Source organism: Gymnoscopelus microlampas, assembly GCF_963454915.1.
Source record: "Gymnoscopelus microlampas genome assembly, chromosome: 5".
In the NCBI taxonomy this organism is placed as follows: domain Eukaryota; kingdom Metazoa; phylum Chordata; class Actinopteri; order Myctophiformes; family Myctophidae; genus Gymnoscopelus; species Gymnoscopelus microlampas.
Window position 1 is genome coordinate 38643632 of NC_139942.1, and position 17649 is coordinate 38661280.

Genomic DNA, 17649 nt, shown 5'->3' on the forward strand with positions numbered 1-17649 from the left:
CGCCAGGAGCTTGGGGGATAGGTTAGATGTTTGTGTGTGTGTGTGTGTGTGTGTGTGTGTGTGTGTGTGTGTGTGTGTGTGTGTGTGTGTGTGTGTGTGTGTGTGTGTGTGTGTGTGTGTGTGTGTGTGTGTGTGTGTGATGCGTGCCACCACTAACCAGTGCATGCGAGAGTGACTTAGTGTGACTTTTTTCTGTGAGTGACAGAAAGATTTAGAGTTTTAGGCCGACAGGCCAAGTGTGAGCGTGGGAGACCCAGACGGACCCGGAGCCAATGAGAACTGGGCTGTGATTGATTACGTGCTCCGTGGTTCTTAAGTGTCATCATCACCGTTCCAGTCCGCAGGCCCAGAGTCCTGTTTCTCAGATGCTTTTTCATTCTTGCGGCGAAACCTTATATTAGGAGCAGTTCTATATATTACTCCTAAAGAGCACATGACATCCAGTGGTGGAAAGTGAGGTACATTTACTCAGTCAAGTACTTAAGTGCAATTCGGAGGTACTTTTACTTGACTTGAGTGCGTACATTTTTGAGTACTTTTACTTCTACTCCACTACATCTCAGAGGCAAATATTGTATTTCTTTTTACATATAACCAAGTAACTTGTAGCTAAAGTTTACAGGCCATTTACTTGTAAAAGAGTATTTCTACATTGTGGTATTGCTACTTTTATACTTAAGTAAAAAATAAATCTGATAACTTCTTCCACCACTGATGACATCACACACACACACACACGCACACACACACACACACACACACACACACACACACACACACACACACACACACACACACACACACACACACACACACACACACACACACACACACTTACAGTGAAAAACACTTCCCGCCCCTTCCCCTCTCTCTCTCTCTGTTTTTGGACCACCCTCCTCTCTTCTGCTCCCCAAGTGGACTGTATGTGCTGGTGCCATCACCGTGCGCTAGCTGGCCTTCATTCCAAATGAGACTGGAAGACTGAGTGAAGAAAGGAGAATGGAGAACCTGAGGCTCCAAAGGGGACACAACTGAAAGACCGAGCCGGGCCCCTAAGCTGCACCCCAAGAACAACAGACTGTACTGACCTACTGACACAGGTGGGGGGGACATACTGTCCTGTTATTTTTCATCTTTCTGTCTGTTTTGTAGTATACGTGATGGTGTGGTGAAAATGCGGCTGCTGTGTATCCTTTCTGTGGGAATGTTCAATTAGGCGGAAGTTCAAATCTTTTTGGACTGGCTCTTGTTGTTAAGGACAATTCATTGGTAACTGGCCAGTAGGTAAGTTGAGATTACATTTTAAAGTCATGGAAGCTTTGAAACTAAAATATAGCCATTGTGTGTTTGTGCGCTTTCCTATAGACTTCATTTATAGTTCTTTCATGTTTGTGGATTTCTGGAATTCCTGTGAAGCTTTCAATTTTAAGTGTTAAAAGTAGCTGTTAAAAAGTAACTGTTCATTGACCGTATGCGTTGAGATCTGGTCCTTTTTTGTAATTGTCTTCTAATTGCATGACGTGTATTTTAGGCTGTTCATGCATTATAACACCATGTAGCACTGTGTGTTTAGCATGGGACAGTCCTGATCAAGTCCTCCATTCAGCAGACAGATCTTATCAGTGGCACCATCAGGATAGCGTGTGGGCTGATTGGCACTGGGCTCAGCAGTAACAACAAAGTGAGCTGAAAGATGAGACGTCTTGGATTTGGCGCGTGGCTTTTGAGGGTTTTGGAGCAAAGTTTAAAGAGCAGTGGAAAAGAGAAGTTGTTAACCAGAAAAATACCTGCTGGTTCCTTTTTGAGGTCTAATAAAAAAAACATATATATATATAAATAAAACAATAAAACATTTTATTGGTGGGTTTACCAATGGACAATTAGGCCTCAGAGGCGCCACCTATGACCAGTGGGCCGATTGGCAGTGTCCTCATGTTCCTCTGGGCTCAGCCACCGCAAAGTTTGACCTGACTACTTGTAAATGCCTCCATTAATGTAAACGAGGTGTCGGTCTGGCTGGAATGAGAGGGAAAATAGCCCTTTAATAAGTCAGTAAAAGGGGGGAAAAGGCCTCTGTGGCTGACTTGATGAAGACCAGTAGGGTGTTAACGAGAGAGTGAAGCCAATTTATACTTCACCGCATGACAGTGTCACACACCAAAAATAGCAGATCTACAACGTCACAACACGTTACGGATGTGGCACATTGTGAGCTTGTAGATCTGTGTTTCTGGTGCGCGACACTGTCGTACGACAAAGCATAGATTAAGGTATGAGGCCAAGCGGTAATAAGTGCCGATGAGTTTCACAGGCCCGGCTGGGACGCACACCGCGCCTCTATGTAAACACAGTCACTCACGTCAGGCCTGCCGCGGGGACCCCTAGATTCAAGCGCTCTAAGATATGGTGTGGCGCAAGCGAGACGAGCCAGCCGTTGTGGCTGAGTTGCTGAGAGTGATGAAGTATGATTGCGGGGAAAAACAGGGAAAACGTTTCTCTGGGTAATAATATCTGCCCGAAGGCTGTTTTTTTAGTTGGGACACAAGGCCTGTTTTCTTTATGGCTGTGATCCTTCAAGTTTCCGTTATTCGGATGGTCTATAATCTGAGAGGAAGAAAAAAAAATGCACTGCAGCTTTGCTGTTCCCAAGAAATTACAGTTACAGTATATCTTCTATGCCCAAAAGATTTTGGGTACTTAATTTTTGTTTTTAATCCGGTTATTTCTGCTGAACCTTTAAGCCAAAGTAGGTGAATCTTGGCTCATATACTTTCACTTGTGCTTTACATAAAGCAGAATAAAACAACATTGATAACATCTATTTTCATTGAGAAAATAAATGTTTTTTCGCTCTTGACAGTGACAAAGAGGTACGATTATGTCTTAACAGCAGTGTTTGGACTTAGGTAATGCTTTTGGATCTGTCCCATTACCTGTGGTCAGGCTCCTCAGTGCAAGAAAGCAGAAAGAGGAGACCGCACAAAATGATCCAGCGCCCCTGCTGTCTCCGTCCTGAGAGACACAGAGCTCTGCTTCCCTGGCATGTGTTGAAATCCTCAGAGGATTTATTTTGATCAGTGAAGTGGCTCATATTGTGCTGCCTGTCAGATGTGTTGGATGATGGTTATTTAACCTCTTTGGCCACGTCCTACACAGACCGGCTTCTATAGTTGGGTTTGGCCAGGGAGACAGAATCAGTCCAACGTAGGCCTGCCAGTAGCTCCAAGTCCCGTGCCAACCCCAGCTATTGAATATGGAAGAAGGGATCTTTCACTTAGTATGCGTTTTTCAACGTCACCCAGCCCTGCTCTATTCGCTGTGCTGTCAAAGCTAATAAGATCAAGCTTCCAAAAATAGACTCCAGAAAACATTACTCATAAATCAAGAGGCTCCTGCTGCTGCTCAGACACATCGGACCCTTTCATTCTCTCCCAAATTCCCTCTGTTCCAGATATTTACATACTGTATATTAAGCTGGGTAGGTTAAATTGGCACAATTCAAATACATCAGCGAGGCACCCGTGATACCGTTCTGACAATCTCTGCCCTGCTAAAGATTCATATATTTCTAACCATCAGCATGTAAATCTGTCAGCGAGTAGCAGTGCTCGTTATGCCATCAGAGGGACAGATTCACTTTCATCCATGTCCAAATAAACTACACTTTCTAAAAATATTTCCGTCTTCCGACTCTCCTTTTGAGAGAACTAATTGCTTTCGACACCATTGCTGCACATGGGCCAATGGAGGCGAGCTAAGAGGCTGTGGGAGATGGCTGAGGAAGCTCTAAGCAGGGGGGATCTACACTAATATGAAAAACAGACCCTAGGCGTCGCGGCACACCCAGAGACCTGAGACAGATGTGGTGTGGGGCCGAAAGAAAGAACACCCGTGAGACCCGAGCCCTGAATATGAAAACTTGGATATCCGCTGTGATAACAGATTTGAGTGGGTCTCGCCCTTCTGTTCGCCACCACACAGGAACCGCGAAGCACGCCTTGCATGCCTGCACTACAGTGGCATGGTATGCTGGTTTTAATGGTCACATTTTTAAAGTTCTGGTCACTGCGTAATTAAGCAGAGCTGTTGTGTTGAGTCTAGACTGAACGTCATCTCCTATGTCATTTCAACGCTTATACTCTTTGAGGGTTTCGGGGCCCCACCACGCGGTGCGGTTATTGGATTCTATTGGATTAGAGGAGAAAGAAAACATCTGTATTATAGGGCAGTTGACTGATGGTGTGTTGTGCTCAGTTGGAAACTGAACAAAGAGTGTATAAAAAATAGACACAATAGGATACAACGACTTCACATGTAGACGGCTCCAATAAAGTCACCCACTCCTTCCTGCCTGTATTACAGATCTTCTGCTTGTTTGCTGAGAAAGAGAGGAAGAGAGGAAGCCATGGGACCTGGAGTGTGGAGCCTGTTCGTCCTGATCGGACTGTCCCTCTGGAGCAGCAGCGAGGGCCTCACCAAGAAGCCCTTCTTTTCCCGGGTGCGCCGGGCCCCTGCGGCCAGCGTGGACACCAAGAAGTGCTCCTACACTTTCCTGGTCCCAGAGCAGAAGATCACAGGCCCCATCTGTGCGGCGCGGGGCTACGCCACCGACAAGGACCGGGTGACACGGCTGGATGTGGCGGCGGTACGCGACCTGCTCTCGAAGCAGCGGCGCGAGATGGAGACGCTGCAGCTGGTGGTGGACGTGGATGGCAACCTGGTGAACGAGATGAAGCTGCTGAGGAAGGAGAGCCGGAACATGAACTCCCGGGTGACGCAGCTTTACATGCAGCTGCTGCACGAGATCATCAGGAAGCGTGACAACTCCCTGGAGCTGGCGCAGCTGGAGACACGCGTCCTCAACGCCACCGCCGAGTCGCTGCGGCTGGCCTCCCGCTACCGGGAGCTAGAATCTCGCTACGCGGCGTTGTCCGCCACGGTCAACAACCAGTCAGTGCTGATCGGGGCCCTCGAGGAGCGCTGCCTGCAGGTGTATGGCCGGCGGCACGAGCAGGCGCCTGCGGGGCCGCCGCTGGTGCAGGTGGTGCCCGAGAACATTCCAGTGAGTGTGCCCCGTTTCACCAACGAGATCCAGAGGGACAACGCCCGGACATTCGCCCGCGACAGAGGTTCCCGCTCGGGGCCATCGCCCACGGGGAGCACCCTGGAGGTCCAGAAACCACCGCTGGGGAACTTCAGCGCTGAAGGTGAGTGACTGAGGTAGTGAAGTATAGAGGTGAGAGCGAGAGAGTGAAGGAGTGTATGAATGATTAAGCCCAGGAGGGAGGAGAGAGGGAGTGAAGGAATGAATGAGAACAACCAGTCATTCAGTCAGTCTGTCAAATAGGCAGTCAGTCTCTTAATTAGTTAGTCAATGAGGCAGTCAGTCAGTCAGTGAGGCAGTGAGTCAGTCAGTCAGTCTGTTAATGAGGTACTTTGTCGGTCAGTCACTCAGGCCATGTGTTCACCAAAGTGTTTTTTTCCCAGTTGAAAACGCATGGTGCTCTCCTAAAAAGCTCCAAATGCCCAGAGAACACTGGGCGGCCAGATAAAAACGGCAGATGTGAACGCGCAGAGCAGAATAGATGCTCAGTGCCATGTCACGCTGCTGGCATTCCCAGCATTGTGTAAAAATACATGGCGCTCCCATTGAAAACCATTCAGAACATACACTGTGCTCAGGAAAGAAATGCCTCTTGGGACAAAGCCCTTAAGTCAGTCAGTCAGTCAGTCAGTCAGTCAGTCAGTGAGGCAGTCAGTCAGGCAGTGAGGCAGTCAGTCAGGCAGTGAGGCTCTCTGAGTATTGGCTGAGAGGGAGGTTGGCTGGGCGAACAGTACTGGTGATGGAGCTATACTGGCTGAATCATTCATCCTTTCATGAATGCAAAAAACATGTGGAGAGATGTATAGCAACAGGATACGCTATGAGGCTATAGGCTAAGAAACCTGCCAAAATAATTACTGGCTCTGACTGTAGCTGCAGGTGGCCTTTGGTCTCGTTTTCAAGGTCAAAGATTTGCATATTCAGCTGGAACCTGGTCTTGTGCTTACCCAGAGGGAACACAGACCAGGATGGAAATAAAAATGTTGTAATGTCTGAATTCAGGTGGGGGACGTAAAGAAAAGAAAGGAGGGGGATGTTTTTCTAAAACACGGAATAACCACTGTGATTTTGCTCATCAACTGAAATTCCTGACACATTTAGATTGTCCCGGCCCAAGAATAATAAAGTGTGTGGCATTTCAAGGCAGCTGGGTATGAAAATGGATCCTCTCCAAGACTGTTCTATGTCCTTAGATGCATGGACAGAAAACAGACTGGCATGATATGTTCATACTAACCACAAACTAACAGCTCTTCTGGCTTACTTCATAACTGTAGGGTAGGGTGGGTGGAACGACCCTTTCTCCTGTAAGCTGGGTGGGGATTATTCCTCTTGCTAAATAAACGGACTGTGTTCCACATCTGCTTGCAATTAAAAAATCCTTTATTAACGTATATCTTTGAAGCAATGGCAGACATAAGCCATTGTCACTAAAGGGTTAACAGGATATCTAATTTAGGTAATTTGTTAGTTTAAACCACAACTAAATACAAGCCTGTCTGTAATGGATTGGGTTAATTAGTCCCATTCTCATCTGGTGCTTGTCATTGTGAGGCAGACAGTAAACATCTATTAGCGTAGCCTTGCGGCAAAATGTTCCTACTCCTCGATCAATTGTGTGTGCGTGCGTGCGTGCGTGCGTGCGTGCGTGCGTGCGTGCGTGCGTGCGTGCGTGCGTGTGTGTGTGTGTCTTTGTGCCTGTTTGCCTGCATGTTCCAATCATCTATCTAATTCAGATTTCGGCAAAATACTGTAATAGTTACACACAATTCCCAGCATTGGCATTCCAATGTTTATTACTTGTGTAAATGGATGGGGTTCTGGGTTCAAGACAATTCAAACTCAGATACAGATAGTTTATAATATTTTTGTACCCGTCAAAGATGTGTCTTGTGAATTTCTACACTTTCTGGTACTCATTGTGTGATGGACCTCTCTCGTGGCTAAAAAGATGGCTAAAAACAAACCTTAAAAAATGTCTACAAACATGTTATAAACTAGGTGTAATCTATCTCTAGCTATTTGTAATCTCACTGCCTGTCTACCGGCCTTCCCCTTCTCTCCTGTAGGTCCATATAGAGACTGTCTTCAGGCGCAGGATGCTGGCCACATTACCAGCGGAATGTACCTGATCAAACCGGACGAATCGGAGAGGTCCATGCAGGTGTGGTGTGAGCAGAACATGGACAATGGCGGCTGGACCGTCATCCAGAGCAGGAGAGATGGATCGGTGAACTTCTTCAGGAACTGGGACAGCTACAAGGTGATGACAGTTGCACTTCCACTGTTTGGGTCTCACTTCTCCCTCTCTCTCTCCCCCTCCCTCTCTCTATACATCCGTCCGTTTCTCCCTCTACCTCCCTATTTACCTTACCCTACACCAGTGGTTCTCAAAGTGGTGTCCAAGGACCCTCAGGGTTCTCTGAGGGGCTTAGAAATTGACACTTACATGTCTGTAACTCTGAGAGTGTACAAATGGAGCCAAATGGACCTGCAAGAGTTGTGGTTACCCTACAGCATTATTGCTGTATTTTTTACAATCTCTTTCACTCACTCACTATTTTTATGACACACACGTTTTCTCATCTGCTTCACCTCCCGTAGAATGTACAGTTGGTCCAGAGACAACAATGGTGGCGTTATACGACTGATCCCAAGGAGCCAGCTGGTGTCCCAGGGAACATTTCCTAGGCCCAGAGCCCTGGTGTTTTCACTTACTGTAGAATATAATGCCTGTGTCAGCACCAGCATTACTCCATAGAGGCAATTTGGTTTTTGATTCCCATTATGAAATGTTAGAACCCGGAGTAGGGAGGTATGTTCCACAGCTCAATCTGCACGCGTTTCCCCTCCCAAAACCACTGCTACTATGCCGCATGGATGGATGGATGGCTGGCTGGCTGGCTGGTTTGCTGGCTGGCTAGCTGACTGAATGACTGGATGGTTGGCTTACTTCAGTGTACAATGCAGTCCCACTCATCAAAGGTATTTTTTCAAGCAAAGACAAGATGAAGTGTATCAGTGTTGGCGGCCTTGGTGATTCAGTCTTCCGTTCAGCCCAGCCAGGCTTGCGTATGTTGCACTGGTAGCTAAATTACTCTCTTCAACATTGATTTGTCTCCCCACTCGCCCACAAAGCCACCACATGTACACGAACACGCATGCTTGCATGCTCGCACGCACGCACGCACACACGCACACACGTTTGGATTACTGTACTTGTGAGGACACACACATTTTATGAATTCCATTTTTACCATTTGTTTTGCTATTTTTAACCGTAGCCCTAAAGCGTGAGTTATATGTAGTTGCACACCGGTGTAAAATAGCCGATAACCAAGTATAAATTAGACATAACTCTAACCCCTGCCCTTAAACCAAACCTCAACATGCCTAATCCCAACCCCAACTCAACCAAATATTGTTATCGTAGGGCCTTTTAATTGTAAGCCTAACTCTACTGTACTTTTGTGGACCAGGATCTTTTTCCTCAGAATGTCTATATTATGTCTACAAATTGTAATATACTTGTGGGGACATTTGGCCCTCACAAGTATAGTAATACATAAAAGTGTACACACACACACACACACACACGCACACGCACACGCACACACACGCACACGCACACGCACACGCACACGCACACACACACACACAGACACACACAGACAGACAGACACACACAGCTCCAGCGTGGAGGCCCCTGACTTCAAGCCCACATCATTCATGTATGAATGAAGTGTTCTGGAGGAGCACAGCCAGACATAGATTGGTCATGGCTGTTCAACACAAACACACAAGCGAGTATCACCATTAGCTGTGATCCAGGAGATCTGTAGGGGTTTGTGAGAGGAGCCGCTGGAGCCCCGCTGAGCAGAGACCCAATGCTTAACTTTCCAGGATAAATCCTCCAGCACATCTTTCTTGAGGGCTCAAATGACAGTGGTGCATTGGGTGAATTTCCTGTCCGCCACAGTGCAGACTGCAGGGTACGCCTGGGCAATTAACCGAAAATATAATGAAACCGACATTTGGAACCAATAGCCGACTTAACCCATTAAGACCTGAGGCCAACTCCACAAATGCAAAAGTAGTTCTCTCAAGATTTTTAAATAATGTTCAAAACTAGCAGATCGTGCCGTGCTGTGAGCTTGTATATTTGCTATTTTTGAATAGCCAACGCTTTAACCCACTACTAGAAGAATGTATAGAAGAACAATTCAGATATGTGTCATTCTCTTCACTGTTATCTCCCAACCTAGTACAGCATAGACCGTTGCAAGTCAGTCTAATCCAAAGACAAGAATCTTCTCTTATGGGCATCCCTGGTACAAAATATTTGCAAATGGGGGTCCACGGCCTAGTATGTATCTTTCACCTTCACATGAAAAAGTTTGAGAACCACTGGTATACCCCCCCCCCCCCCCCCCCCCCCAATTGGGGAGAAAAAGAAAAAAAAACGTGATAAAAAAAAGAGTTCAAATGACAGCATCGTATCACATTGCTCGCAAAATCAACTTTGTAATTTGACTTAACTACCATGGCCAAAAGTCATCAAAAGGAACAAATCAACTGAAATGCATCACTGCGATACATTCCCATGGTCCTGTCCAAGAGAAAGTTTCATGTTCCTAAACAATTCTCATGTTTCCAAACTCTGCTAAATACCACAGAACAAACAACTGGCAATACTTTAATCTCTAATCTCCAAGTTATCTTCCTGTAATCTTCTTTTTGACTCAGAGCGGCTTTGGCAACATAGACGGAGAGTACTGGCTGGGTCTGGAGGGCATTTACAACCTGGGGAGGCAGGGCGACTACAAGCTGTCGGTGGAGCTGGAGGACTGGATGGGGAAGAAGGTGTACGCCCAGTACAGCAGCTTCCACCTGGAGCCAGAGAGCGAGGCCTACCGCCTGAGGCTGGGAACCTACATGGGCAACGCCGGGGATTCCCTCAGCAGCCACAACGGCAAGCAGTTCACCACCCTGGATCGTGACAAGGACGCTTTCTCAGGTAGATCACCTCTCATCGCTATAGCCTTGACACCATTTGAGGTGTGGAAGATACCTGCTATTTGATGAAGTGTAATACCTTCATATTTACAACATTCATTAGTTTCAATTTTCAAACATACATATCTGGATCTTTTGTAAATCAATTATTCTATGAAAAGCACACAGTAGTACCTCAGATGAGGCAAGCTATTTGACCACCACTCCTCCCCTGTCCCCAATACAGGTAACTGTGCACACTTCCATAAAGGTGGCTGGTGGTACAATGCCTGCGGTCAAGCCAACCTCAACGGTGTCTGGTACACCGGCGGTGTCTATCGCAGCAAGTTCCAGGACGGAATCTTCTGGGCCGACTACGGCGGAGGGTTTTACTCCATGAAGACCGTCCGCATGATGATCAGACCCATAGACTGAGGAGACACTGTAAAGCTGGTGGTGCAGGCGTGGCTGTGGAGGTGGAGATGGGCACGCACCAGGCGGACGCAGGCTTGCATTCTATGCCAGCACAAACTGGCAAAGCACACCAGTGGAGAACCTTCAACATTGACTTGAACTTCCTCATAGGCTCTGTATTATCATTGTGTTCTGAATATCATGATGAATTATGGGACACAGGGATTTAGGAGACATGACTATTTAAAAAGCCACATTGTTCCTTCAACCCTCATGTATGAATATCTATGAGGTTCAATGAGAATATCTATTAAGTGCATTTTGCCAGTCTTTGAAAAATGTGTAGCACAGAGACATAATGTACCAACTGTGCCTGAATATAAGACCCTCTCATGTGACAATGGACCACCCCACCTAGAGGAGTTGCCATCTTCCAAAGGAATACCATTAGTATTGATTTTATTCATGAGTTTTAGCATCATAGGGTGCCGTTATGTGGGTCTCTACCTCGTCAAGAAACATTTGTCAAGGAAACGATAAGATGGGAAATGTTTTTTAGGTTTTGTTTTTGTTTTGTTTTTTAATGATTCCACATTTATCACCAATCCCTAATAAGACATTTTATGAAACTAGCCACTTAATGATTTGGGGAAATGAGGGTGACCCACAAGTGGTATGGTCCAGCGCTGTTCGTTTGAGTGTACAAAATGCAGTACTCACTTTAAAGATATTTAAACAGCCTCTCCCTATATTTACAAGGACCCGATGACCTCCCCACAAAAAAGTACTTGGTTTACTTTGTCTTAATGCGGGTCACCAGAAACATTGGATAACTTATGTGTGCCATTAAATATCCTAACGGTGAAATGGACCAGGCGTCCTGAGGAAACTATAAATTACCCTACAGAAACGAGAGAGAGAGTCAGCTCCTTTTTCTACACCATACCTGTACTGTATTTATGACAATCATGCCCTGGCAGTGTTGCTCGCGACGAGGCCAACGAGGTATGTATAAAATTGCTGTTCTATGTTTTTTTCCTCATCGTGAAGCTGATTCAATTTCAATAGGGGGGTTGAGGAAAAACATGCATTGTTAAGGAGGGAAAAAAAACATAGATGGAATTACGTTTTGTTTTGGAGTGGTTTTGAACCCACCAAAAATATGCCGACCAAGCAAAGGGTAAGCGGCATTGGGACAGACAACGAGAAACACATTGCTGAAAGCCAGACAGGATGGAGAGCAGGGTGAGAGGGAGAGAGATAGAGAGAAGAGAAGGATCGAGAAAGAGAGAGAGAGAAAGTCCAAAAAAGGGGATGTGAAAGAAAGAGGGGGGGGGGGGGGGGGTACTGGGATGGAAGCTGTCCAAATTTCCAACTTATTTTTTTCCCCTCCCTCTTCCTTTTAAATACAGAGAAATTTACATTCTTTCCACACAAAAGTGCTTGGGCCGTGTGTTTTCTGAATATCACTCATTGAAAAAGTCACGGCTCCCTGTAGTCTGTAATCACCGGCAGGGAACGGAGGGGGGGTTTGGGGGAGGGAGAGAGGGAAGTCGTCTCTGGGGAGAGGGGTGATGGTGGGGGCTGTGCGCCCTACAACACTGCGGCTTCCACATCACACATCAAAGTCACACAGCCTTTGTTCTAAAGTAATGTAGCTGAAAATTAACTCTTGTTTTGCACACTGTTTTGTCGATGAACCATAAAGGCTGTTACACACACCCAGACAAAAGGGGGAAAACAACCCCCCCCCAAACCAGAAAAACAACAGATTCTGGACAAAACCCGCCTTTATAGATGCTTGAAGAAACAGCTGCCCTATTAAAGAACAAGCCGTTGCAACATGAAAATTAGACAGCTTTACAGCAGGCTCAAATCAATGACATCAGTATTGCAAAACAGTAATGCAATACTTAGCTGCCAGGGGCTGGGATCCTTTAGGGTCACTGTTTCATATATATATATATATATATATATATATATATATATATATATATATATATATATCATCTGTCATGAAGATTGATATTGTTATTCTCTGAGTTAGCCTACAAACTGCCCATTATCAATAATTCTTGAGATTAGATATGCATCAATAGCACCACTCCCAAAATAAAATATTTTTCTTGAGTGAGTCAAGCCTTGTTCTCTTCAAGCAGTTAATGTGAGCCTCTGTGAGAGAAAGAGTTTTTCCACTGAACCTCTGAGGTACATTCTTAACACTTGCTCTAGTATTTGCATTGGATGGAAAATCTGTGCACTCAAAGGTGTGTGTGTGTGTGTGTGTGTGTGTGTGTGTGTGTGTGTGTGTGTGTGTGTGTGTGTGTGTGTGTGTGTGCGTGCGTGCGCGCGCGCGTGCGTGCGTGCGTGCGTGTGTGTGTGTACACGTGCGCGAGTGCACGGCTTTCTGTGTGCCTATGTGTGTTTGAATGTGACGTGAGCAGGAACCTAAGGAGAATTCACTAAACCACATTGACGTCTTACTACAAGTGTTGACTTGTGCATCAGTAGACAAGGGTCATGTACTTATGAAGTGTCACAGCTTCAAGTCTGTCTCACCCATTCAAATGTCTGATAATTTCTCTCTGACTCTCTCTGTATCTCTCTCTCTCTCTCTCTCTCTCTCTCTCTCTCTCTCTGTATATCTCTCTCTCTCTCTCTCTCTCTCTCTCTCTCTCTCTCTCTCTCTCTCTCTCTCTCTCTCTCTCTCTCTCTCTCTCTGTATCTCTCTCTCTCTCTCTCTTTCTCTCTCTCTCTCTCTATAGCCTAATATCTCCCCCGGACTATAGGGAATTCCCTTTAGTCTAATAGTGGATAAGATATTGGCCTTCCACGCAGGAGACCAGGGTTCGAATCCCGGGTGTTACACACACTCTTTCCCCCTTTCTATCTCTCTCATGATCTTTCCTGACATATTATTACTTGTCTTACTGTCCAATAACGCAGACAAGCTATTCTGGACATATCATAATAGGCAAATATTTGTCTAAAATAAGCGAGAATTCTGCAAAAATAGCAGATCTACAAGCTCACGACTTGTGGTTTGGTGTATAGGGAAAAAGGAGGGGACCAAGTATAGACCCCTATAGGGGACCCTGGTCAACAAAGTATAAGAAGATTATTCTTAGAAGATTACTGTGTCTCCACTTACTTACTTACTTACTTACTTGCTGTGTCTCCTCACCCATATAATCTTCTTTATCAGGGTATTTATCAGCTCCAGTATTCACCCACTTCATGGTGAGGACCAAAGACACTGCTCATCAGGGGTACTTGTAATGATGAGGTACAGTGGATGTTGGTGCTGAAAAAAAGGTTTAAATTAAAAAAAGTGAATAGTTCCAAACTGAGAGCTTCTAAGCCCAAATTCAATAATCCCTTAATAGACTTGTCATTAGTCGTTAGTTAATCATTTTTTTCAGAATTTCATATCTTCAATGCCCTAACTTCAAGAACTTAAACCTAAAGCCTCTCTTTTCCCCGAGTCTTGCACTTAAACCCTCTCCCGAGTCGAGTAAACTGGACCTGAGTTGGCTCTGTCCTTAGACTGTTTTTTTTCTATCTACATCAAATCTCTTCATCAAAAATAGCCGATCTACAAGCTCACAACGCGTCACAATGCACAAAGCTTGTAGATCGGCTATATTTGTCTAATGTTCCCCCCAGAATATGGATGCTGGGGTTAAAGCCCCTCCTTTTCACAAGTCTTGAAAAATGTTGACCCTGCTTTTGAGGCCAAATCCTCGCATGTATCTATAGGCTAAAATACACGCATGCCTCAATATAGATTCTATATTGAGGCTGGGTCCCCCCCCCCCCATGCAGGTTTCCAGTAACTGCCTGCACCCTCATAACCCTCATACTTTACATAACCTCATGCAGGTATGGTAATAAATGACTTCCCCACACCTGCCACACACACACACACACACACACACACACACACACACACACACACACACACACACACACACACACACACACACACACACACACACACACACACACACACACACACACACACACACAGTCACACACACACACACACACACACACACACACACACACACACACACACACACACACACACACACACACACACACACACACACACACACAGTCACACACACACACACACACACACACACACACACACACACACACACACACACACACACACACACACACACACACACACACACACACACACACACACACACACACACACACACACACACACACACACACACACAAGCTCTGGAACCCAAGCGAGGTTGGAAAAGAGAAGGTGACATCCTTGGCTCTGGTGGGTGGACCACACTCAGGCCTTAATACCAGCTCAGCTGCCTGGCCAGTAAACTGCAGGGATGGCTGAACCCATGCCGCGGTGGGGTACCCAGGGGACGGATGGAGGTCTTAGAGATGAAAGATCTCTTTCTTACTGAGTGGGCCTTCCTTCAGTATCTGTGAGTTTACCTCCAAAGTGGCACCATGCTCGGAAGATTCCTGAGAGACGCTGGGCTACTCAGCATGCCTGTGTTTGCTCAGAAATCCGGAGAGACCCTCATTTGCAAACTAATCTCAGTTAGTGACAACATGGCAAGTCGGAACCAGGGGTGGGACTGTTATCTTTAAAAGAAAACACGCCCCAGGGCTGATTTCTCTGTTGACTTGAGACCGTTTAAAGAGTCCCTATCTAAATGCATTTCAGACTTAAACAGAACTGACACTGGTTGAAGATGGATTGTCATTCAGTGGGTTCTGGGAAGACTCAAGCTCTGACAGCTGGAATCTCCCGCTAGGCCGCTGCCCTTAAACGTCTGAAATGAAACATGATATTTCAGCTAGACGTGAAACACAGAAGCAGTTGCCTGGCATTAATGAAATTTATTTTAATAGCACAGGGGAGTAATTCCAAGCACAGTGAGTAATCCAACTATAATAAACAAGGGAAAAACTTGAGCCTTGAGCAGTGCGTTTGTCCTCCCTTCTTTAGCCAAGTGTCAGCAGATATTTAGTCTGTTAAAGAGGTCTATTAGTGTTCATCGGGAGACCATTTCACTTATCTGCACGACATTTCCTCAGTACACATGGAGTGGTGTAAAAGGTAATCTGATTCTAAGCTCAAGCCTTAGAGGGGAAATAAAATACCCTGGTTTGGTAACGTTGCATGCAGCATGAGGAGTCAATTGCATTGCTTCAAAAAAGAGTATGGAGATCTCTGCTCACTCTCATCCCCTACTCATTGGCTTTTGAGGCATCGAACTGACACTGAGATCATTTCAACATTTGTAGCTTTTAAATGTGCTCCATCAATAGTCTGATAATATCACAGGTATACAGCAAAACTGGACAGATTAGTGAAGAGTGGAATATTGGTACCAGTGAGCAAATGGGCTACAACACCAATTGTTCCAGTCATGAAAAAGGATGTGCTCCAAGGATCTGTGGTGGTTTTAAAGTCCCTGTGAACCCTGACTTGATTGCAGAACAGTATCCATTACCACTCATCAATGTCCTCTTTACAGGCTTGGCTGGAGGACAGATTTTAAATCAGACGGATTTATGTCAGGCATTTCTCCAAATGCATGTTTATCCAGAATCACAGGAACTGTTGACCATAGTAGCTAACACACAAAGGCCGTACAGATACCGGAGGCTGCCTTTTGGGATTACCTCTGCTCCAGTGCATTTCCCAAGAGCAGATTTTGAACACCGGGAGGCATAACAGTATATCAAAAGGGCCAAACTATTAGGACTGTTTCTGTATTCATTTCTACTACGAGTAAAACATTGTACGTTTAGGATTTTTGTTTCTGTTCCTTGAACTGCTTCGGATACCTGGACACAGACACACACTTCTAGTGGGCCATAGGTGATGATTGAAAGGGATTATTTTTGTAAATTTTTTAGTTTTGCAAAATTTGACTCCTACCTTTAACTCTACACCAACGTTAACCAAAATAACTGTGCTTAATCTTAATGTCAGAAATTCACATTTAGCCAACTAATCATTTGGTTATGCAGTAGACACACAGTTATCCCTCTCAAACCCAGTGATACAGGCAATGTGTCCTGCATAAATGTGCTAGATGTCCCCAAACGTCCTCCAGGTAAATGAGGCTAAATCAGAGATCCTGCTTTTTGGCCCCCATAATTGCACCCTCTCCTTCCAGTCACATCTTGGCAGCTTATCCAAAAACATTAAGCCTTTAATCTAGGCATGACGTTTGACTCTGAACCTCTCCTTCAATGGTCAGGTGACTAAGGTTGTACAATGCTGTTTCTTCCAGCTGAGAAACATTTAGTCCTTTCTTTCTTTTGCAGACCTTCAAAAGGTTGTTCACACTTTTAATTATAATCACATTTGGACTTCTGTAAGTCCTTGTTCTCTTGGCTCAGTAAAAAAAAGCTATTGACTGTCTCCAACTAGTGCAAAATTCAGCTGCTATATTAAATTAACAGATTTCAAGAAACACAACCATATTACATCCATCCTGGCTTCTCTCCAATAGTTGTCTCTCAAACTCACCTCATCTTATTGGTGATCAGGCTTTTGCGACTGAGCCTTAGATCTGAAGATCAAAGGCTGGCAAAGTCAGTGTCATCTTTTTAAAAAACTCATGAAAACATATTTGTATGTTAAGGCCTTTTTATAGTGTGCACAGCCTCCTTTATACTTTCTTGTTTTATTGATGCCATTTGTTTTTTATTTGGTGTTTATTTTATTGTTTGGTTTATACTGTTTTAATTCCTTTGTGTTATGTTGTTGCTTTTATCTTGTTCTGCAAAGCACTTTGCAACCCTGTTTTGAGCATCGCTTGGCATCAACGCTTTGGCATCAACCATAGATATAAAACTACCGGTATGTTCAATATCAAAATTATTGTAAGGGTTAGCTACTCTCTGTTTCAGAATCACAGGAGATGAGAACGGTTTAATACATCATTATGAAGTTATTTTTATTCATGTTGTTATGAGTCATGTCTGTCTGTCTGTCTGTCTGTCTGCCTGTCTGTCTGTCTGTCTGTCTGTCTGTCTGTCTGTCTGTCTGTCTGTCTGTCTGTCTGTCTGTGGAGTTGGAGCCAAAGGACCTACTGCCCTAACTACTCAGCTGTTTTTACGCCCTACTTACT

The 17649-nt window shown here is 45.1% G+C and overlaps 1 protein-coding gene across 1 annotated transcript; it reads left to right on the plus strand.

Moving 5' to 3' along the window:
* Positions 1-955: 955 nt before the first annotated feature.
* On the plus strand, positions 956-12020 carry LOC311045613 (angiopoietin-related protein 1-like). The gene is made up of 5 exons (XM_084057568.1): positions 956-1100; positions 4363-5207; positions 7174-7367; positions 9851-10121; positions 10347-12020. The coding sequence occupies exons 2-5, from the start codon at positions 4406-4408 to the stop codon at positions 10532-10534; spliced, it is 1455 nt and encodes a 484-aa protein (XP_083913694.1). The 5' UTR covers positions 956-1100; positions 4363-4405; the 3' UTR covers positions 10535-12020.
* The last annotated feature ends 5629 nt before the right edge of the window (positions 12021-17649 follow it).

What these genes read in the sequence shown, in the direction of transcription:
- LOC311045613 (XM_084057568.1), top strand. Translation starts at nt 4,406, where the DNA reads ATGGGACCTGGAGTGTGGAGCCTGTTCGTCCTGATCGGACTGTCCCTC. An exon ending in GGGGAACTTCAGCGCTGAAG is followed by an intron (nt 5,208 to 7,173) that starts GTGAGTGACTGA and finishes TCTCTCCTGTAG; the next exon opens with GTCCATATAGAGACTGTCTT. An exon ending in TGACAAGGACGCTTTCTCAG is followed by an intron (nt 10,122 to 10,346) that starts GTAGATCACCTC and finishes TCCCCAATACAG; the next exon opens with GTAACTGTGCACACTTCCAT.